Source organism: Haliotis rubra, unplaced genomic scaffold (genome assembly GCF_003918875.1).
Source record: "Haliotis rubra isolate DU_JTF1 unplaced genomic scaffold, ASM391887v1 Scf38, whole genome shotgun sequence".
Lineage (NCBI taxonomy): Eukaryota > Metazoa > Mollusca > Gastropoda > Lepetellida > Haliotidae > Haliotis > Haliotis rubra.
In genome coordinates this window covers 159,748-176,284 of record NW_025767057.1, presented here as the reverse complement: position 1 = coordinate 176,284, position 16,537 = coordinate 159,748, and the positions used below count along the sequence as shown (strand labels likewise).

Sequence of the window (16,537 nt, the reverse complement as noted above, 5' to 3'; positions counted from 1 at the left end):
GACCTGCTCCTTCAGTGAGTTATCTAGACCTGCTCCCTTGTGAGTTATCTAGACCTGCTCCCTTGTGAGTTATCTAGACCTGCACCTTCAGTGAGTTATCTAGACCTGATCCCATGTGAGTTATCTAGACATGCTCCCTCAACGGGTTATCTAGACCTGGTCCCTTGTGAGTTATCTAGACCTGGTCCCTTGTGAGTTATCTAGACCTGCTCCCTTGTGAGTTATCTAGACCTGCTCCTTCATTGAGTTATCTAGACCTGCTCCCTCGACGAGTTATCTAGACCTGCTCCCTCAACGAGTTATCTAGACCTGCTCCCTCAATAAGTTATCTAGACCTGCTCCCTTGTGAGTTATCTGGACCTACTCCCTCAACGAGTGATCGAGACATGCTCCCTCTGGAGTTATCTAGTCCTACTCCCTCGTGAGTTATCTAGACCTGCTACTTCAGTGAGTTATCTAGACCTGCTCCCTTGTGAGTTATCTATACCTGCTCCCTCAGGACTTATCTAGACCTGCTCCTTCAGTGAGTTATCTAGACCTGCTCCCTTTTAAGTTATCTAGACCTGGTCCCTTGTGAGTTATCTAGACCTACACCTTCAGTGAGTTATCTAGACCTGATCCCTTGTGAGTTATCTAGACCTGCTCCCTCAGGACTTATCTAGACGTGCTCCTTCAGTGAGTTATCTAGACCTGCTCCCTTTTAAGTTATCTAAACCTGCTCCCTTGTGAGTTATCTACACCTGCTCCCTTGTGAGTTATCTACACCTGCTCCCTTGTGAGTTATCTAGACCTGCTCCTTCGGTGAGTTATCTAGACCTGCTCCCTCAGGACTTATCTAGACCTGCTTCATCAGGTGTTATCTAGTCCTGCTTCCTCCAAAGTTGTCTAGATCGTTCCCTCAATGAGTTATCTAGACATGCTTCCTTGGTTACGCATGCAACAATAACTTGGAGTTGAAGAGTTTAACTTTGTGTGTGTGAGCAATGCAAATTTTGCATGACCTTTTGATGGAGTTGACAAATACTGCTATCATTTGTGACTGTTTTTATGACTTTTATCTCTTGACTCAGAGAGTATGTATGCTGTTATGAGTCTGCCAATAAAAACTATTTTATTACTGTTGCTTGGAGGCAGTTACTGTACTTAAAAATTTGTTGGTTTATGTTTTCCTAGAATCAGTAAATACTTTCTTTACTAGTTCTCATTGTGTGTATGTTTAGCTTGAACGAAATAAAAATATTTACCATTTACATCTTCTGGCAGTCATAATGATGTGTCATAGTTCCAATGTGTAGTAAGTGGAAGCACTGAGAAAAGGTTTAAAGTTATTAACCTCATATGCTACTAATCAGTCAGGACAATCCTACTCATGGCCAGCAGTTAAGTAAGCTCAGTCAAGCTAGTTTGGGCATATCAGTCAGTTAACTAAGGTTCTTATTCAAGATCAAGTCTGCATGGTATCAGATGTGGTAATGGGACTTCTGATGGATCAGTGTTTATTTAAAGAAATGAACTAGACCACAAAGTCCAATATTTGGCCCAAATTCTGAAGCAGGTATCAGTAAAATTCAGAAATTTTCTAATCACAAATTTCCTTATTCATTTTTCAAGTAAATAATTCTATGGGTATTTGGAAGTGACATTCAACTGACTCTTTTGAGCAAACTTACAATTTTTTCCAAAATTACCAATTCACAGGACACTTCATTCAATTGCTAAATAAACCCCTGTATGAGTGCTAGGCAATGCATTTTGAAAGGCTCATTCTATTCGGAAGCAGGTTCTGTTATAATTGAATAGTGAAACTTGTCTGGTATTTTAATAACAATATCGTCTGGTTTTAGTTGAAAACCTATTTTAAGTGATGTGATGTGTGGATAATATGACAATCACATTTTTCTCTGTATGGATTTTGACAAGATTAATGTCTGTCTTACAAGGTCACTTTGTCTTACTTTACAAGGCATTTACATTTAGCATGTTTAGTGTGGAAAAACAAAACAGCATGATGCCGACACCCGTGTCACTGTCCGTGACAGATGACATCACTCCCAGTCTCATTTACCTTTGCTTAATGTTTAACCTATGCAGGGAGGGTTGGCTCTTTCTGTTGCTGATGAGGGTTGGGCTTTTGACCCAACACACCGACTGCAAGTATCACCAGTGATCAAGATCTGATTGCTAGGTTTCTCCCGTTCAGTGTTCATGCTCCAATTTGTCCAACATCCTTATTCAGCAGTTATGAAATCTGGACTCAGTTTGTGAATGGGTTGTATTGTTGTGTGGCCACTGGTTTTTGTGAAACTGGTCTCCATTAGCAACATGTGTGTGTCTTTCTCCCAGCCAAGTGGGGATTTTAGGTGGTATGCACTGTTCCCCATCTTGTATGGGACCTGGATTGTCAGTGGACAGAAACACTCCTGACTCTGAGGATCTCACACTTTCTGAGTGGCATATACCGAATGGATGAACAAGATGAAACTGTAGAGTGATAAAACATAAGGAATATTAGTGATATTCTAAGGGGCATCTTTGTTGGATATTGCCAGAATTTCTTTATGTGATTTGGAAAATTCAGCTATGACAGTGAAAAAGCATCTGTACTGGGGTACGTACATTGTTTCAGAAATGCATGTGCATGCTTAATTTTGTGTCCTTGTGACAATTTGAAAGATACCATTTGAATAATATATTTAGCTTTTAGAAACTGTCACCTTTAATGAATATCTGTCCTGGTCATTTAATGTGCAGCAGTGTTTTTCATGATAAGTTTAACTTTACCTTTATTGTTTGAAGGTAAATAATAACATGTAAAATCCATTATCATTCTGACAGTTTTTATACGAACAGGTGTGTATGTCATTAAATTATCTCTTTTGCCAAAGAGTAAATCTCATCAACATCTGGTCGCAAATAGGCAAAACTTGTTATTCAGGATCCTGTTGTCTGAAGTAGTGGTTCAGCATATAATGTTAAACTTCAGGTGATGTCTAGAGGCAGCAGTGACACACCTTCCGCAGCTGACTACTACTGTAGGGCCTTGGGCTGTACAATATCCCTGTCACAGTGTGATATGTAACTCAGCTGCTTGGCTTGCTATGTGATAAACAAAACTTGGAAAGTGACAAACACAAGTCAGTGATGTATGGGTTGATGGAAAGACCGACCCGGCGAGTTTAGTTTTACGCCGCTTTTAGCAATATTCCAGTAATATCACTTTTGGGGACACCAGAAATGGGCTTCACACATTGTGCCCATGTGGGGAATCGAACCCGGGTTGGCGTGATGAGCCAACGCTTTAACCACTAGGCTACCCCACCTAGTTGGTTGATGGAAAGAATGATATCCATACCATCAGATTACTTTACAGTTTTTCATACCATTTCAGCACAATTAATGTACTATGTCCTTAAAAATTACTTATAAATACAATGAATATTTTTGTAGCATTAGGAGTTTACTTCAAGTGAAAGTTGTTTAATCAGGAATATGAAACTGGCCAAAGTAAAACTTTTTCAATGTAGTGTAGGTATTACCAATGGCAAGAATAGCTCGTCAGTGTTCTGTTACAAGCCAACAGGTTACATTCCAGGTGTTTTGAAAATCTCAGGTAACCCGTGAAGTTATGTCAGCTGACCCTGGAGAGGCTGACTCTATCCCAGGCCACCTGTGCCCCTGTCCATTACCTTCAGACAACATACTTAGGGTGAATAAATTACCTTGCACAATGTCAGGGCAGTGTTGCTGAAGGGACCTTTTGTTATGCTTACAGCAATAACGGTTGGGTTGAAGAGGTTAGATTTGTGTGCAGTGAGGAATTTATATCAGGAACTTTCTGATAGACCTGACAAATACTGCTATCACTTGTGGCTATATTTATGATCACCATCTCCACTTATGACTTTGTGAGTATATATGCTGATATGAATCTGTTACTTGAAAGGACTTTGTAGCCATTACTAAGGGGCAGTTGGATTGTAAGTTTTCTGGGGTGGTGATGGGGAAGGGGTATGCTGGTTGGGTTAGCAGAGAGGGGAGATTTTACTGCTCCTGTTGTATCTTTTTGAAACATATGCTAATGCCCTGGTTGTACTACATGTATGTTCCTGTGATGTCATGACTTAATTTGTAGGTAATTTCCACAAAATTCTATATTCACTGGGTGATGAACATTAAAAAATGGGTTGAAACTTCCTCAATATCTGATCTCACATTTGAAAATATATCGCTTTCATTATAATCATTACATTATTTCAGATAAAGGTTGAATATATGTCAATGTCAGAGATGCCAACTCGTTTTGTCGTATTCATTATGAAAAAACAACACAAAATACACGACTACAATAGCAGTAAAAATATATGAATTTAAAAAAAAATTACATTAAATTAAATTATTAATAGCATAAGTACCATACACAATAAATTGCAACCACATTTTATTCAGTATCAAGCAATATGTGGATACTTACTAGTGATTTAGGTGAGTACAATGTTAATAACAAGTTCTTGGAATATCTATGTATTCTGTGTTAAATATGAAAATTCTTTGGAAAGGTTAACACTAATTTTTGCCAAAATATACTAATTTTTGCATCAGTTTTTGGCCAAAATACTAATCATGCTAATTGGGCTAAATTAGGGTTGGCATCTCTGCAATGTCCATCACACAGCTTAAATTATTATCATTATTAATGATGATAATATTGTTTGTTAAATGTAGGTAGGACCCTTTTTGCCTAGAAGTCTTCCATTGCTGTTTTATGTTTCCTGTGTGTGAAATGATAAAGATGTAAATAAGAATCAATACAGATGAAGGCAGCTTAGTCACATGACCATTACCATGAAAAAGTTGATGAGGTTTCAAAACATATCAGTAAATAAAAAATATTTTCTATATTTCACCATGAGCATGTAAGTTTCTATGTTTTGGAAAATAATGAATTTCTGTTGCATAATAGTGAGTGAGTTTTGTTTTGTGCTGCGTTTAGCCATATTCCAGCAATATCACGGTGGGGGGCACCAGAAATACTTTTGGTGGGGAATGGAACCCGGGTCATTGGCGTGACGAGCAAACACTTTAACCACTAGGCTACCCCACCACCCCTACATGATAGATATTATAAGTATGTTTACAGAAGCTTTATCAAAGCCACACTGACAGAAATATCAGACTCACATCACATCTTTCAGTAAAGATAAGAATATGTGAGCTCAGTTCCAAATAACTTGCGTCCTATGTTAGACCCCCAAGGATCGAAGTTTATTTGAGGCGATTAACAGGATTGGATGGTCTGGCTTTGTGATATGGTTAATCCATATCATCTTAACCCATATGTGTAGATGTAGACAGATACTCATGATGTAAATCACTGGGTTGTTTGGTCCCATATTTACAGGTCACCTTCATACGACTGGAGACCGCCTCCGTGGTGTAGTAGTTAGAGCGTCCGCCCGGAGAGCGGAAGGTCACGGGTTCGATCCCCGGCCGCGTCATACCAAAAGACGTTAAAATATGGTACTTGTTGGTCCCTGCCTGGCGCGCTCAGCATTAATGGGTACAACAAGGACTGGTCGGCTCAGAGTCAGTATAATGTGTCTGAGTGGGGTATTCATGCTTGACTGCGGCATGGTATCTCAGTGGGCTAGCACTATAAAACCAGCTTAAGTCTGGGCTAGTACAAGCAGCCGCACATACACATACACACGCATGCACGTCGTCATATGAGCGAAATTTTCTCAAGCACGACGTTAAACCCGATTTCACCTCACCTCACCTCACCTCACCTCACCTCACCTCACCTCACCTCATACGACTGGACTATTGCTGAGTGTTGTGTGAAGCAGCAAACAAACCAAACATAGATCCCCATTGTAACTACTGAACTGATATCAGAATTATACTTCTTTGAAGAAATGAGAATATAGCACAATTGTTTGCCATTGTCATCATCAAAGGTGGAACATTCTGGAGATGTAATGATATTTCATTCTGTCCTGTAATATTATGAAACATAGAGATAAGATCTGGCTGAACTGTTTGCAATACATACTTCTGTCCCTATCCTGCAGTAGATTGTGAGGCATTTGTGACCTCATATATATGATCTGTGAGATTTCTTTTGATCCTATGTTTGGATAGTAGACAGTAGAAACATGAACATATATTACCGAGATGATTTATTCTGCCAGTGCATTTTTTCAAGGTGACGTAATATACCAGTGCATTAATCTAGATGATTTAATATGCCAGTGCATTAATCAAAATGATTTGATGTATCAGTGCATTAATCAAGACGATTTGATATACCAGTGCATTAATCAAGGTGATTTATTATGCCAGTGCATTAATCAAGGTGATTTATTATGCCAGTGCATTAATCAAGGTGATTTATTATGCCAGTGCATTTTTTCAAGGTGACTTAATATACCAGTGCAATAATTTAGATGATTTAATATGCCAGTGCATTAATCAAGATGATTTGATGTATCAGTGCATTAATCAAGATGATTTGATGTATAGGTGCATTAATCAAGGTGATTTATTATGCCAGTGCATTAATCAAGGTGATTTATTATGCCAGTGCATTAATCAAGGTGATTTGATGTATCGGTGCATTAATCAAGATGATTTAATGTACCAGTGCATTAATCAAGATGATTTAATATGCCAGTGCATTAATCAAGATGATTTAATATACCAGTGCATTAATCAAGATGATTTAATATACCAGTGCATTAATCAAGATGATTTAATATACCAGTGCATTAATCAAGATGATTTAATATACCAGTGCATTAATCAAGATGATTTAATATACCAGTGCATTAATCAAGATGATTTAATATACCAGTGCATTAATCAAGATGATGTAATATACCAGTGCATTAATCAAGATTATTTAATATGCCGGTGCATTAATCAAGATGATTTAATATACCAATGCATTAATCAAGATGATGTAATATACCAGTGCATTAATCAAGATGATTTAATATACCAGTGCATTAATCAAGATGATATGATATACCCTTGCATTAGTTAAGATGATTTAATATACCATTTTAATATACCAGTGCATTAATCAAGATTAATATACCAGTGCATTAATCAAGATGATTTAATAATTGCATTAGTCAAGATGATTTAATGTACCAGTGCATTAATCAAGATGATTTAATATGCCGGTGCATTAATCAAGATGATTTAATATACCAGTGCATTAATCAAGATGATTTAATATACCAGTGCATTATAATCTAGATGATTCAATATACCGTTGCATTAGTCAAAATGATTTAATATGCCAGTGCATTAATCAAGATGATTTAATATGCCGGTGCATTAATCAAGATGATTTAATATACCAGTGCATTAATGAAGATGATTTAATATACCAGTGCATTATAATCTAGATGATTCAATATACCGTTGCATTAGTCAAGATGATTTAATATACCAGTGCCCATTATGACTTACTGTGGTGCCCATGAGTTATGACTACAGATTTAAACAGAAAGTTGAAGATAATGTGACAAGAAATTCAAGTTTACTTACATTTTCTGCACTGAAGCATTTTGTTTCAGATATGCGTAACATAACCACCTCAAAAGTCTTTCAAGTTAAGTCAGATGTACCATTTGACAAAAACGCAGCCCTTAAATGCATTGCTTTGAAGATATACTGAGTCCGATGTTACATTTGTGGCAGTCAGGATTGATTAGATCTAACCCAGTGTTGTTCAAGGATAACTGAGAAACAAAGCAGCAATGCAACGTATCCAGGCTCCTGTTTGATATGTCAAAGGTTGCATTCAGGTGTGCTGTTTCCGATGTTAGGTAAAGTCAGTGTTCATGCTTGTTTATGATTTAAACAGACTTTCCTTTTGCTTTCCTTATATGTTATGATATAGGACGCAGTATTGTGTGTGCAGTAAAGCCAGGTCGTTGTGACTCACTGTAAGATCGCTCTGATGGATGTGACTAGTTTTCGTTAAATCAAAGTTTTTTTCTTACAGCAATGGACTTTGAGCAGATTCCTGTCTGTGAAAGAATCGACCTTGGGTGGCAGTCTGAAAGTGACGATGAAGATGACCCAAGCTTTGACCCTGATGACTGGCACAGGTTTGCTTTGATCAGTTGAATAAAACAGATACAACGTTCATGTGTGGTGTTTGGTACAGTTTGTCGTATTCTATTGGAGGCTTGTAGGACATTTAGTTATGTAAGACAAAGTTATGAAGTGTTTGCTATAATAGGTGTTCAGCTCCAATAAGTGCCCCCGGACCAAGTTCTAAACTTGTCTAAAGTAATCTTTAAATGTACCCAAAAGAAAAACAGAATATTTACATCACTGAACATATTGTCTTGGGTATGATACATTATTTTCACAGCAAGCAGCAACACAGAATTAGTACATGATAGCCTTGTCACTATTATCATAAATTCAAGTTTCACAGGAGTTTAAACTAGTTTGTACACTACGATATCTCTGAAAACAGATATAAATTGTGTGTGGTAACTGCAACTTTCCTTTGTCAATTTTCTTAGTACTCAGGGAGATTATTATTGTGAATATGGTATGGATATCAGCATGATCTGCCCCTTTCTCTGTTGTCATCAGGATACAGTCAGCCAGTTTAAATGGCCTCTGTGCATATATTATGTATGGGCTCCATTATGTTTTCAATGATATGCAGCCAGATTGAGATATTTGACTGGTATGAGCTGTTCAGGGCATGTTGTATGAGATATTTCACTGGTATGAGATGTTCAGGGCATGTTGTATGAGTGAGTGAGTGAGTTTAGTTTTACGCCTTGTTCAGCAATATTCCAGCTATATGGCTGCGGTCTGTAAATAATAGAGTCTGGACCAGACAATCCAGGGATCAACAGCATGAGCATCGATCTGTGCAATTGGGAACCGATGACATTTATCATCCAAAACTGTGTTCCACAGGAGATATCGCTTGTGTGAGATCAAACGATATCTCCTAGGAGATATCGTTTTGACAGTAGATTTTGTACAATGCCCTGACAATGCTATGACGTCATGTACTTGATGACGTCACAATGCTATGACATCGCTGCACTGCAAGTCTAATGGCAGTACCATGTTCAGAGATGTACATTTTTCATTGAAAATTAATGAAGAGTGATTTTGGATGATAAATAGAATCTCACCCTCGTGTCTTCTGATATCAAATATATCAACACTCGTTGATAAAGTAAAAATATCCTCGGCAAGCCTCGGATATTTGTAACTTTATCAACTCGTGTTGATATAATTGATATCAGAAGACACTTGGGTGAGATTCTCTATATGTCAACCAAGTCAGCAAGCCTGACCACCTGATACCATTACTCGCCTCTCACGACAAGCATGGGTTACTGAAGGTTCATTCTAACCCGGACCTTCACCAGTTGTTGTATGAGATATTTGACTGGCATGAGATGTTCAGGGCATGTTTTATGAGATAGTTGTCTCGTATCAGATGTCACAAGGTATGTCTTGATATGTTATCTGATTACCTGTCGCCTGCATTAGCTATGGTTATTATTTATTCCAGGATCGCGCCAGTCAAGTTTTTCACCCATGAGTTATCCATCAGAGGGAGGTTGCGGAGACTCCTGATCCGAAACTCTTCATCACGTAGGTGTCCGATTTGTCGTCTAGGTTGTACTGTATTTATGATTTATTAACATGGTGAAAGAGATGCATTATGTTTTGATTTTGAAAAATCAAAAGAGATACTATTGGCTATAAATATATATAGGTGCTTTAGTTGTGTAAATTTCATTCAAGATTACACTGCAAAAAGTCATTTTGTTGTTATAGAAACCACAGTTGTATATCTACTATTTCTAGACAAAGTGAGATTTGATCTCATATGTAACTTCTGCTAATGTTCTGTAGGTTTTGATGCTGAACAAAACCTAGTCCTGCACATCTTGTCCACACATTGTCCAGTGTTCACGAATGGTGTTTCAAAGTAACAGGACATTGGGTCCTGTATGCTTCAGATGTCTGCCTGACCCATTGAAAATTCACAGGACCCATAGAATAAAATTAAACACACATTTCAGATTTAACATTGCTGCACTTCACATAAGAAAAGACTTTGCTTTGCTTTGACAAGGCATCTTAGTGCTACAGATATTTATTGCTTGCTGTGTTTCAGGTCTAGCCAGTACATTCTTTGATCTGATCATCCGCTGTGTGATATGCCTCATCTACATCGTGCGGGTTCACCTGGATGACACATCGCTGTACTCATGGTAGGTAACTCAGCTGGCTCGCACAGCTTGTTTTCATGATGTTAATCACTGGATTGTCTCGTCCAGACTCGATTATTTACACACCACTTACAGTGCAGAGTGCAGCATTGGACAAAAAGCAAATAAAGAAAACTTTATAGCCCAGGAATGTGCTTTGACACATCGATATGTCATGTCAAGAGTCGAGGTCATCCTCAAGAAGGCCTAAGATATGCTTGAGAAGGATTTACTGTAGGTCAATAAAACATGGTACGTGTCTTCCTTGGGTGGGATCTTAGATCAGAAAGGGTCAATTGGATCTAAGAATGTTGATTGAGGACCAATCACAGTGACAGCAGCAGATATGATTCCACTTGTTTACATCACAGTTGGTTTTGTTTGATGGATTGCCAGTTTGAATGGTACTGAAATACTTGCAAATGGCATCTGACATCAGTTCCACTCTCAGGATCATACACACAGAGAGGATTTATGTTCACTCTGGCTCCAAAAGATTTACTTCATTTGGATGAAAATGTTACATAGCACCCTCATGGTGGCCAAGGTCACCAGGATGGCCATTGTAAATGTAGTTCTACATCTGGAAATGATCAAGGATGTTATTGGCCAAACTTTAGAAGGTCAGTGAGGTCAATAACATGGAAGTGCATTTGACTTTCCTATTAAGGTAGCATGGGACTTTTTCTTCTCATATTTATCTTGCATGGGACTTGTATTTTCCAAAGCCAGATTAGATGATATTTTATATAATATATTTTGTATGATATAGTATATATGACTTCCTCAAGCCAGGGTCTTCCTGGTTTTAATTCTGGAAGCGTAAGGTGCAGGTTTGGTTGGGTTTTTAAATCTTCTTGCACTAGACATTGTTTTTTTACCTCAAATTTTTTACCTAAGTCATTAGACTTAGAGGCAAGGTACTTTATTCTGATAAGAGGTTGTAGTAGGCATACATCTCTTCAGATTAAAGGTAGCGGTATCACACTGGAAATGTATGGTGATGTAATCAGTTTGTCAGTCTTCAGGTAATGCAAGTATTTCGAAACACTTGTATCGTTTTAAAAAGTAAATCTGAAAATACTGGATGTCACCTTACACTGTCATCATCTGTAGTGCTGTCACTATTTATGTCTTCATGTGTTCCCAGCAATGGCCGACCTGCTCCCTGTAAACAGAACAACAACACCGAGGAGGAGCAGGGGGAAATGCTGTTTTCCTCCACAAACATCAACTGGTGAGTTTCCCCTACTGGTGGTACAGCAGACAGGAACTGGCATGTAACAACATGTAAACTGAGTGTCATATAGTCCTGTCAGCATGGTAGGTGGTAGAACAGCAACACAGGAAAGTAATCATTCCATGATCCTGTTTTCATGTACTGAATCGTCCCCATCTTTCCCTTCGCATTGTCATGTCAGATATCGGTAAGGGTAAATACAAGAAAAAAATTCAGCGCCAGTCTTTGCAATGACTTTAGAGACTACCAGCCCCAACATAGTTCTTGGTTTCATTTTTATGAGATTTTAGTGAATCATTATTAGTTGAGCTTGCTAAAGTGAAGATTCTTTTTATATATATTCCTCCTTGGGGTACTTATAAGCATTTAAATGTCCATTTAAAATCCCTACTTTACAGTTGTAACAATATTTGAATAAAATATTTACAAAACAAAAACTACGCTTTGTCTTGTGAGACCACCCTTACAGGGCCCTCTGGCCCCTACAGCCAAGAGCAGGTAACTCTAGGACCGTGAACCTCGCACTCTCACTTTCCATGGTCGCTTCCTCGACAAGACGTGGGTCCGCATTAGAAAGTTTTCTTTTCCCGGGCGAGAATTATGAGTGGGTCAGAAACAGCAACTGTATGTATGGTTCTCTTTTTTTCCCTGCATGGGCGATTTGAAGGCTTGTTCTGAACCTTTTTCATTCATAATTTTAGTTGTAACTTGGTACCTGTCGCGTCGGCTCGCCCGGAGTGGCGCGCCAAGATGGCGCTGCCAGGTCCCTTCGCTTAGCATCACTGTTCATTGGTTTCCCGTGTGGTTTTTCAATGTTACAGGTGGTGTTAGTAATTTTACGTATATGTGGTTACATGTAGGGCGCTTCCACTGCTTGCATTTTCTATCTTACGATAATAAGTCGAAGTTGAAGTTATGTCAGTGCGCGATTATGGTTATTGTCAACTGTATGCTACGCTGTCGCGATTAGTTGTGTCAGCCCATGCGTGTTTTTCATATATGTCTGTGTGTATGGGGTTGATTGCTGCACAGGTTTGTTTACTTGTTGCAGTTTAAATCCTGTACTTCGTGGCCCTCGCTGCCATTCCTGTCAGGGACACACACACGAGGTGTGCTTTACGCTGCCTCACCCAAACTGAGCATGAGGAAGAGGGGTGTGTGGCATGTGCCACTTTTACGCCTCAAACGATTAGAGCCTTCGAAAGTGGATCAGCTGTTTTACAGCAACCTGATTCGGCGGGGTGATATCTGGGCACAGGATCCCCGGCCCAAGCCGCTCACACACAAAAAAGGGTCTACGGGAGCCGCCTCCCATAATGGAGCCAGCTCCCAAAAGAGCTAAAGGTTCCAAGGAGGCATCTAATACCAAACCTCAACCTGCTCCTGTCTCTACCTCTGTTGTGTCGGGCACCAGTTGTGCCCGCTTGAATCACTAACCACTTTCTTTCCAGGAACAGATGGCGCCAGTGAAATCTCTCATCGACACGGGCGCTGGATGGGTTCCGTGAAGGAGCTCACCACGCCGGTCGGGGGGTGGATCTGACGCATCTGGGGGTTGGCTGCGCCCGAAGCTTCGCTCGGGAACGCCGCCCCCTGGGCAGCTTGATCCCGCTTAGGCCGCGGGAGATAGCTGCCTCGGCACCTAGTGGCGGCCTCGCTTACGGGCGTAGGTCCGGCTTCACAGGTGGCTGGCGCCGGCGATGCAGGGTTGCCCCTGGCTTCGCCTGGTGCCCTGACTGGCAGTCGCCTCGGCACTGCCCAGCTCGGGGACACCTCGGCGCCTGGCAGCCAGTCTGGGTTGCCCGGGAGGCCTGTCGCGGCAGGTTCCTCCTCGCGCCTCGGCGACTTGGGCGAAGTTCCCTGCCCGGCTGGGCGACTTCGCTGCTTCTGGCTCTCTTGACCTTTATGGTCTTTCAGGTTCAGCCTCTGGTGTATCCTCGGCGGTCTCTCAGGAGTATGAGAGTACGGCTGCCGAGGATTATGCCGAGGTGGACATGGAGGACGATGGAGGGAGGGAGGAGTCGGAGGCGGGAGTGCCGTACTCCTTTGGCTCCGCCTCTGAGGCAGGTGCGGGAAAAATTGCCGGGCCCTGCCCCAGGTGGCCGCTCCAACACAGGCCCGACTCCCCGCGGAGTTTCGGCTCCCCGGGAGGCTTTCGCTTACCTACCAAGGTCTCCGAGGCGCCCCGCGATTCTACCATCACTGGTAGGTGAGGTGGTAAATCCTCTCTTGACTGGTTCTCGCCGAGATTTGATCTGCCCGGACGCTGGCAGGAGGTACCAGTTGGGAGAGGAGGCGCTTCGAGCCGCCAGTGGTGGACGAAAGTGTCTCTTTAAGGCCGCTACTTTGGGGATCGCCCTCGCCTTCCCCTTGGCCTCGCCAGGCAGGGCAGGCGCCTCCCCTTTTCCTACTAATTCCCTTTACGCTGAAGTCTGCGCATCGGTCCTTCGAGGAGTGCTACCGGTGCGCAGCCCAGCAATTAAAGCTGGCGGTCCACTCAGCCTACCTGTCTTGTCGGGTGGACGCCAGTGCTCAGCTGCAGCTCACGGGGTACACTCACATCTGGCTCGGGATAGCATTAGGTGCTGTGCCAGTCAGATGATGGGTGCCGTGATGGGCCTGCGCCGCCTGTGGTTGTCTGTGGCGCGGTATTCACCGGCCACGCAACAGGCGCTCCTGTCATTGCCCTATACCATGGGATCTTCCCTGTTCCCTGGGGCATTGCAGGTTGTACGGGAGGCCGCGGAGGCTGTTTCTACCTTCAAAGACTCTAAGCCTTTGTTGGAGCAACCCTCCGCTCCTCGCCACCGGCCTTCCCCGCTCGCTTCCGCTTATCCTTCTGCCCCGGCGAAGGACGCTGCAAAGTGGACTGCCCCTTTGCAGTCCAAGCGGAGCAGGCGCGCAAGAGGCAAGGGCAGGCCTGCTCAAGCTCAGCAGCCTTTTCGGGGCAAGGGGAAGCCAGCCCCGGCTTCCCACTGATCACTTCCCCAGAACCCTTATTGCCCCCCACTCACGCAAGCGGAGACTTGCCGACTGTGGGGGTGCACTGCCTCATGCCACACGTCCCTGTCGGCGGCCGGTTGTCCCTATTCCTTCGGGAGTGGGAGGCAGCCACCTCAAATCCCTGGGTCCTGTCCACGCTCAGGGATGGCCATTTGCCACAGTGGAGGTGAGATCCTCCGTCCCTTTCTCCGGGGTTCGGCACACGCCTGTGCCGCTCCTCCCCGCCGACAAGGCGGACGCCTTCTGTCCCGGGTTCAGTCCTTACTGAACAAGGCAGCCATCAAGGTGGTTCCTGTGGGTCAACAAGGAGAGGGGTTTTATTCCACCTACTTCCTAGTGACCAAAGGGACGGAGGGTTCAGACCCATTCTGAATCTCAGAGGGTTGAACCAGTTACTGGAGGTGCCGCTCTTTCAGGATGGAGACACTCAGGTCAGTGATCTCCTCCGCCGAGACAGGGGATTGGCTTATGTCAATCGATCTCAAAGACGATACCTCCATGTTCCATTGCACCCCGAAGTTCAAGAAGTACCTCCGTTCTCCTTCGACGGACGCGGTTATCAGTTTCGTGCGGCTCCCTCTCGCATCTCCACGGGCGCCAAGGGTGTTCACCAAACTTATGCTAATCCCAGCTCAGTTAGCCAGGTCTCAGGGCAGGTGTCGCCACCCGTATCTAGACGCATTGGCTTCAGGGCCTTAGGTCCTCAGTTAAGCAGAGCCTCCACACTGTGCGTGATGGATACTCTGGTGTCACTGGGCTGGATTATCAACCTCAAGAAATCAGACCTCGCTCCGGCGCAGGGATCTGATATTCCTGGGGCCAGATTCAACATGGAGCTAGGGGATTGTTTCCCTTGCTCGACCGCATCGCCAAAGTCCAGAGGACTGTTACACAGTTTCTCCAGTCGCCCAATGCGCCAGCCCTAACATGACTTCGCTGCTAGGCAACATGGCGCGCACAGTGGACGGGTTTTATGCGGCGCTGCCTGAGGATGCGACCAGTTCAGCAAGCGCCAGCTCAGCTGTGGTCCCACTCACAGAGCTACGAGATTATTCTCACAACGCCCCAGTGGTTAATTCCTCACTTGGCGCATGGTGGACCGGACGCCAGGAATTTGTCCAGGGGATCCCCCTCGACACCCCAACACCTTCCCTCTCAGTTCAGACGGACGCCTCCCTCACAGGTTTGGGGGTCCTGGGCGAGCACTCAGCCTCTGAGAACTGAGAGAGCAGTCTGCAGGGTGTTCGAGTGCTTCCGGGTTGGTGCAGGGCCGCGTGGTTCGCCTAGAAATGGACAATCAAACGGCCATGTCTTCCATTCTCAAGCAAGGCGGCACAGTGTCTCCGTCGGCCCTTCAGGAGGCGTGGCAGTTTCTACTGTGGTGCGATCAGTTCAGCATTCGGTTTTGGCCTGTTTATCTCCCGGGTAGACAACGTCCGTGCAGATGCACTCTCACGGCATATACTAGCCCACACACGAGTGGATGCTCGACCGGGAGATATTCGGGATTATCTCCCAGTTGTTCGGTCGTTCCAGGTGGATCTGTTTGCGTCTGGGGTGACGAACCAAATCCTGTGTTTTATGCTAGCCAACGCGCCTTTCAGCTCGATTGGACGGACAGGGGTACTGTATGCCCCCAATACCACTGATTCCAGGGTCCTGTCACAGCTGACCGCACAACCAGCTCGGCTACTTGTGCTTCTGGCACCCCTTTGGTCGGCACAACGCTGGTTTCCGTAATTCTCATGTTTCTGGCTCAGCTTCCTGTTCTAACACCTTTTCGACCGCCCTCCTATCCCAGAACGGAGCTTCCACCAATCCCAGGATTCAGTGGGTGGCTTGGCCGCTGTCAGGGATCGCCTCGGCGAAAGCGAATTCCTGCACCAGTTGCAGACACAATTCTGGCTGGGATTCACACCCGCTCAGTGTGTTGATAGGTGGGCTGCTGCTGGTGTGCAGATAGGGGATTTCATAATCCCTCTTCTGCGGATTTAGTTCGGATATTGGAGTTACTATAACC

The 16,537-nt window shown here is 43.3% G+C and overlaps 1 protein-coding gene across 1 annotated transcript in view; it reads left to right on the top strand.

The window, feature by feature from the left end:
• The window catches only part of LOC124286278 (potassium channel subfamily T member 2-like), a 79,505-nt gene that overhangs the window by 28,109 nt on the left and 34,859 nt on the right, over nt 1-16,537 (top strand). The window contains exons 3-5 of the mRNA XM_046722636.1: nt 9,569-9,651; nt 10,181-10,277; nt 11,425-11,511. Coding sequence (XP_046578592.1) covers nt 9,569-9,651; nt 10,181-10,277; nt 11,425-11,511 — 267 coding nt within the window. The remainder of the gene's footprint in view (nt 1-9,568; nt 9,652-10,180; nt 10,278-11,424; nt 11,512-16,537) is intronic.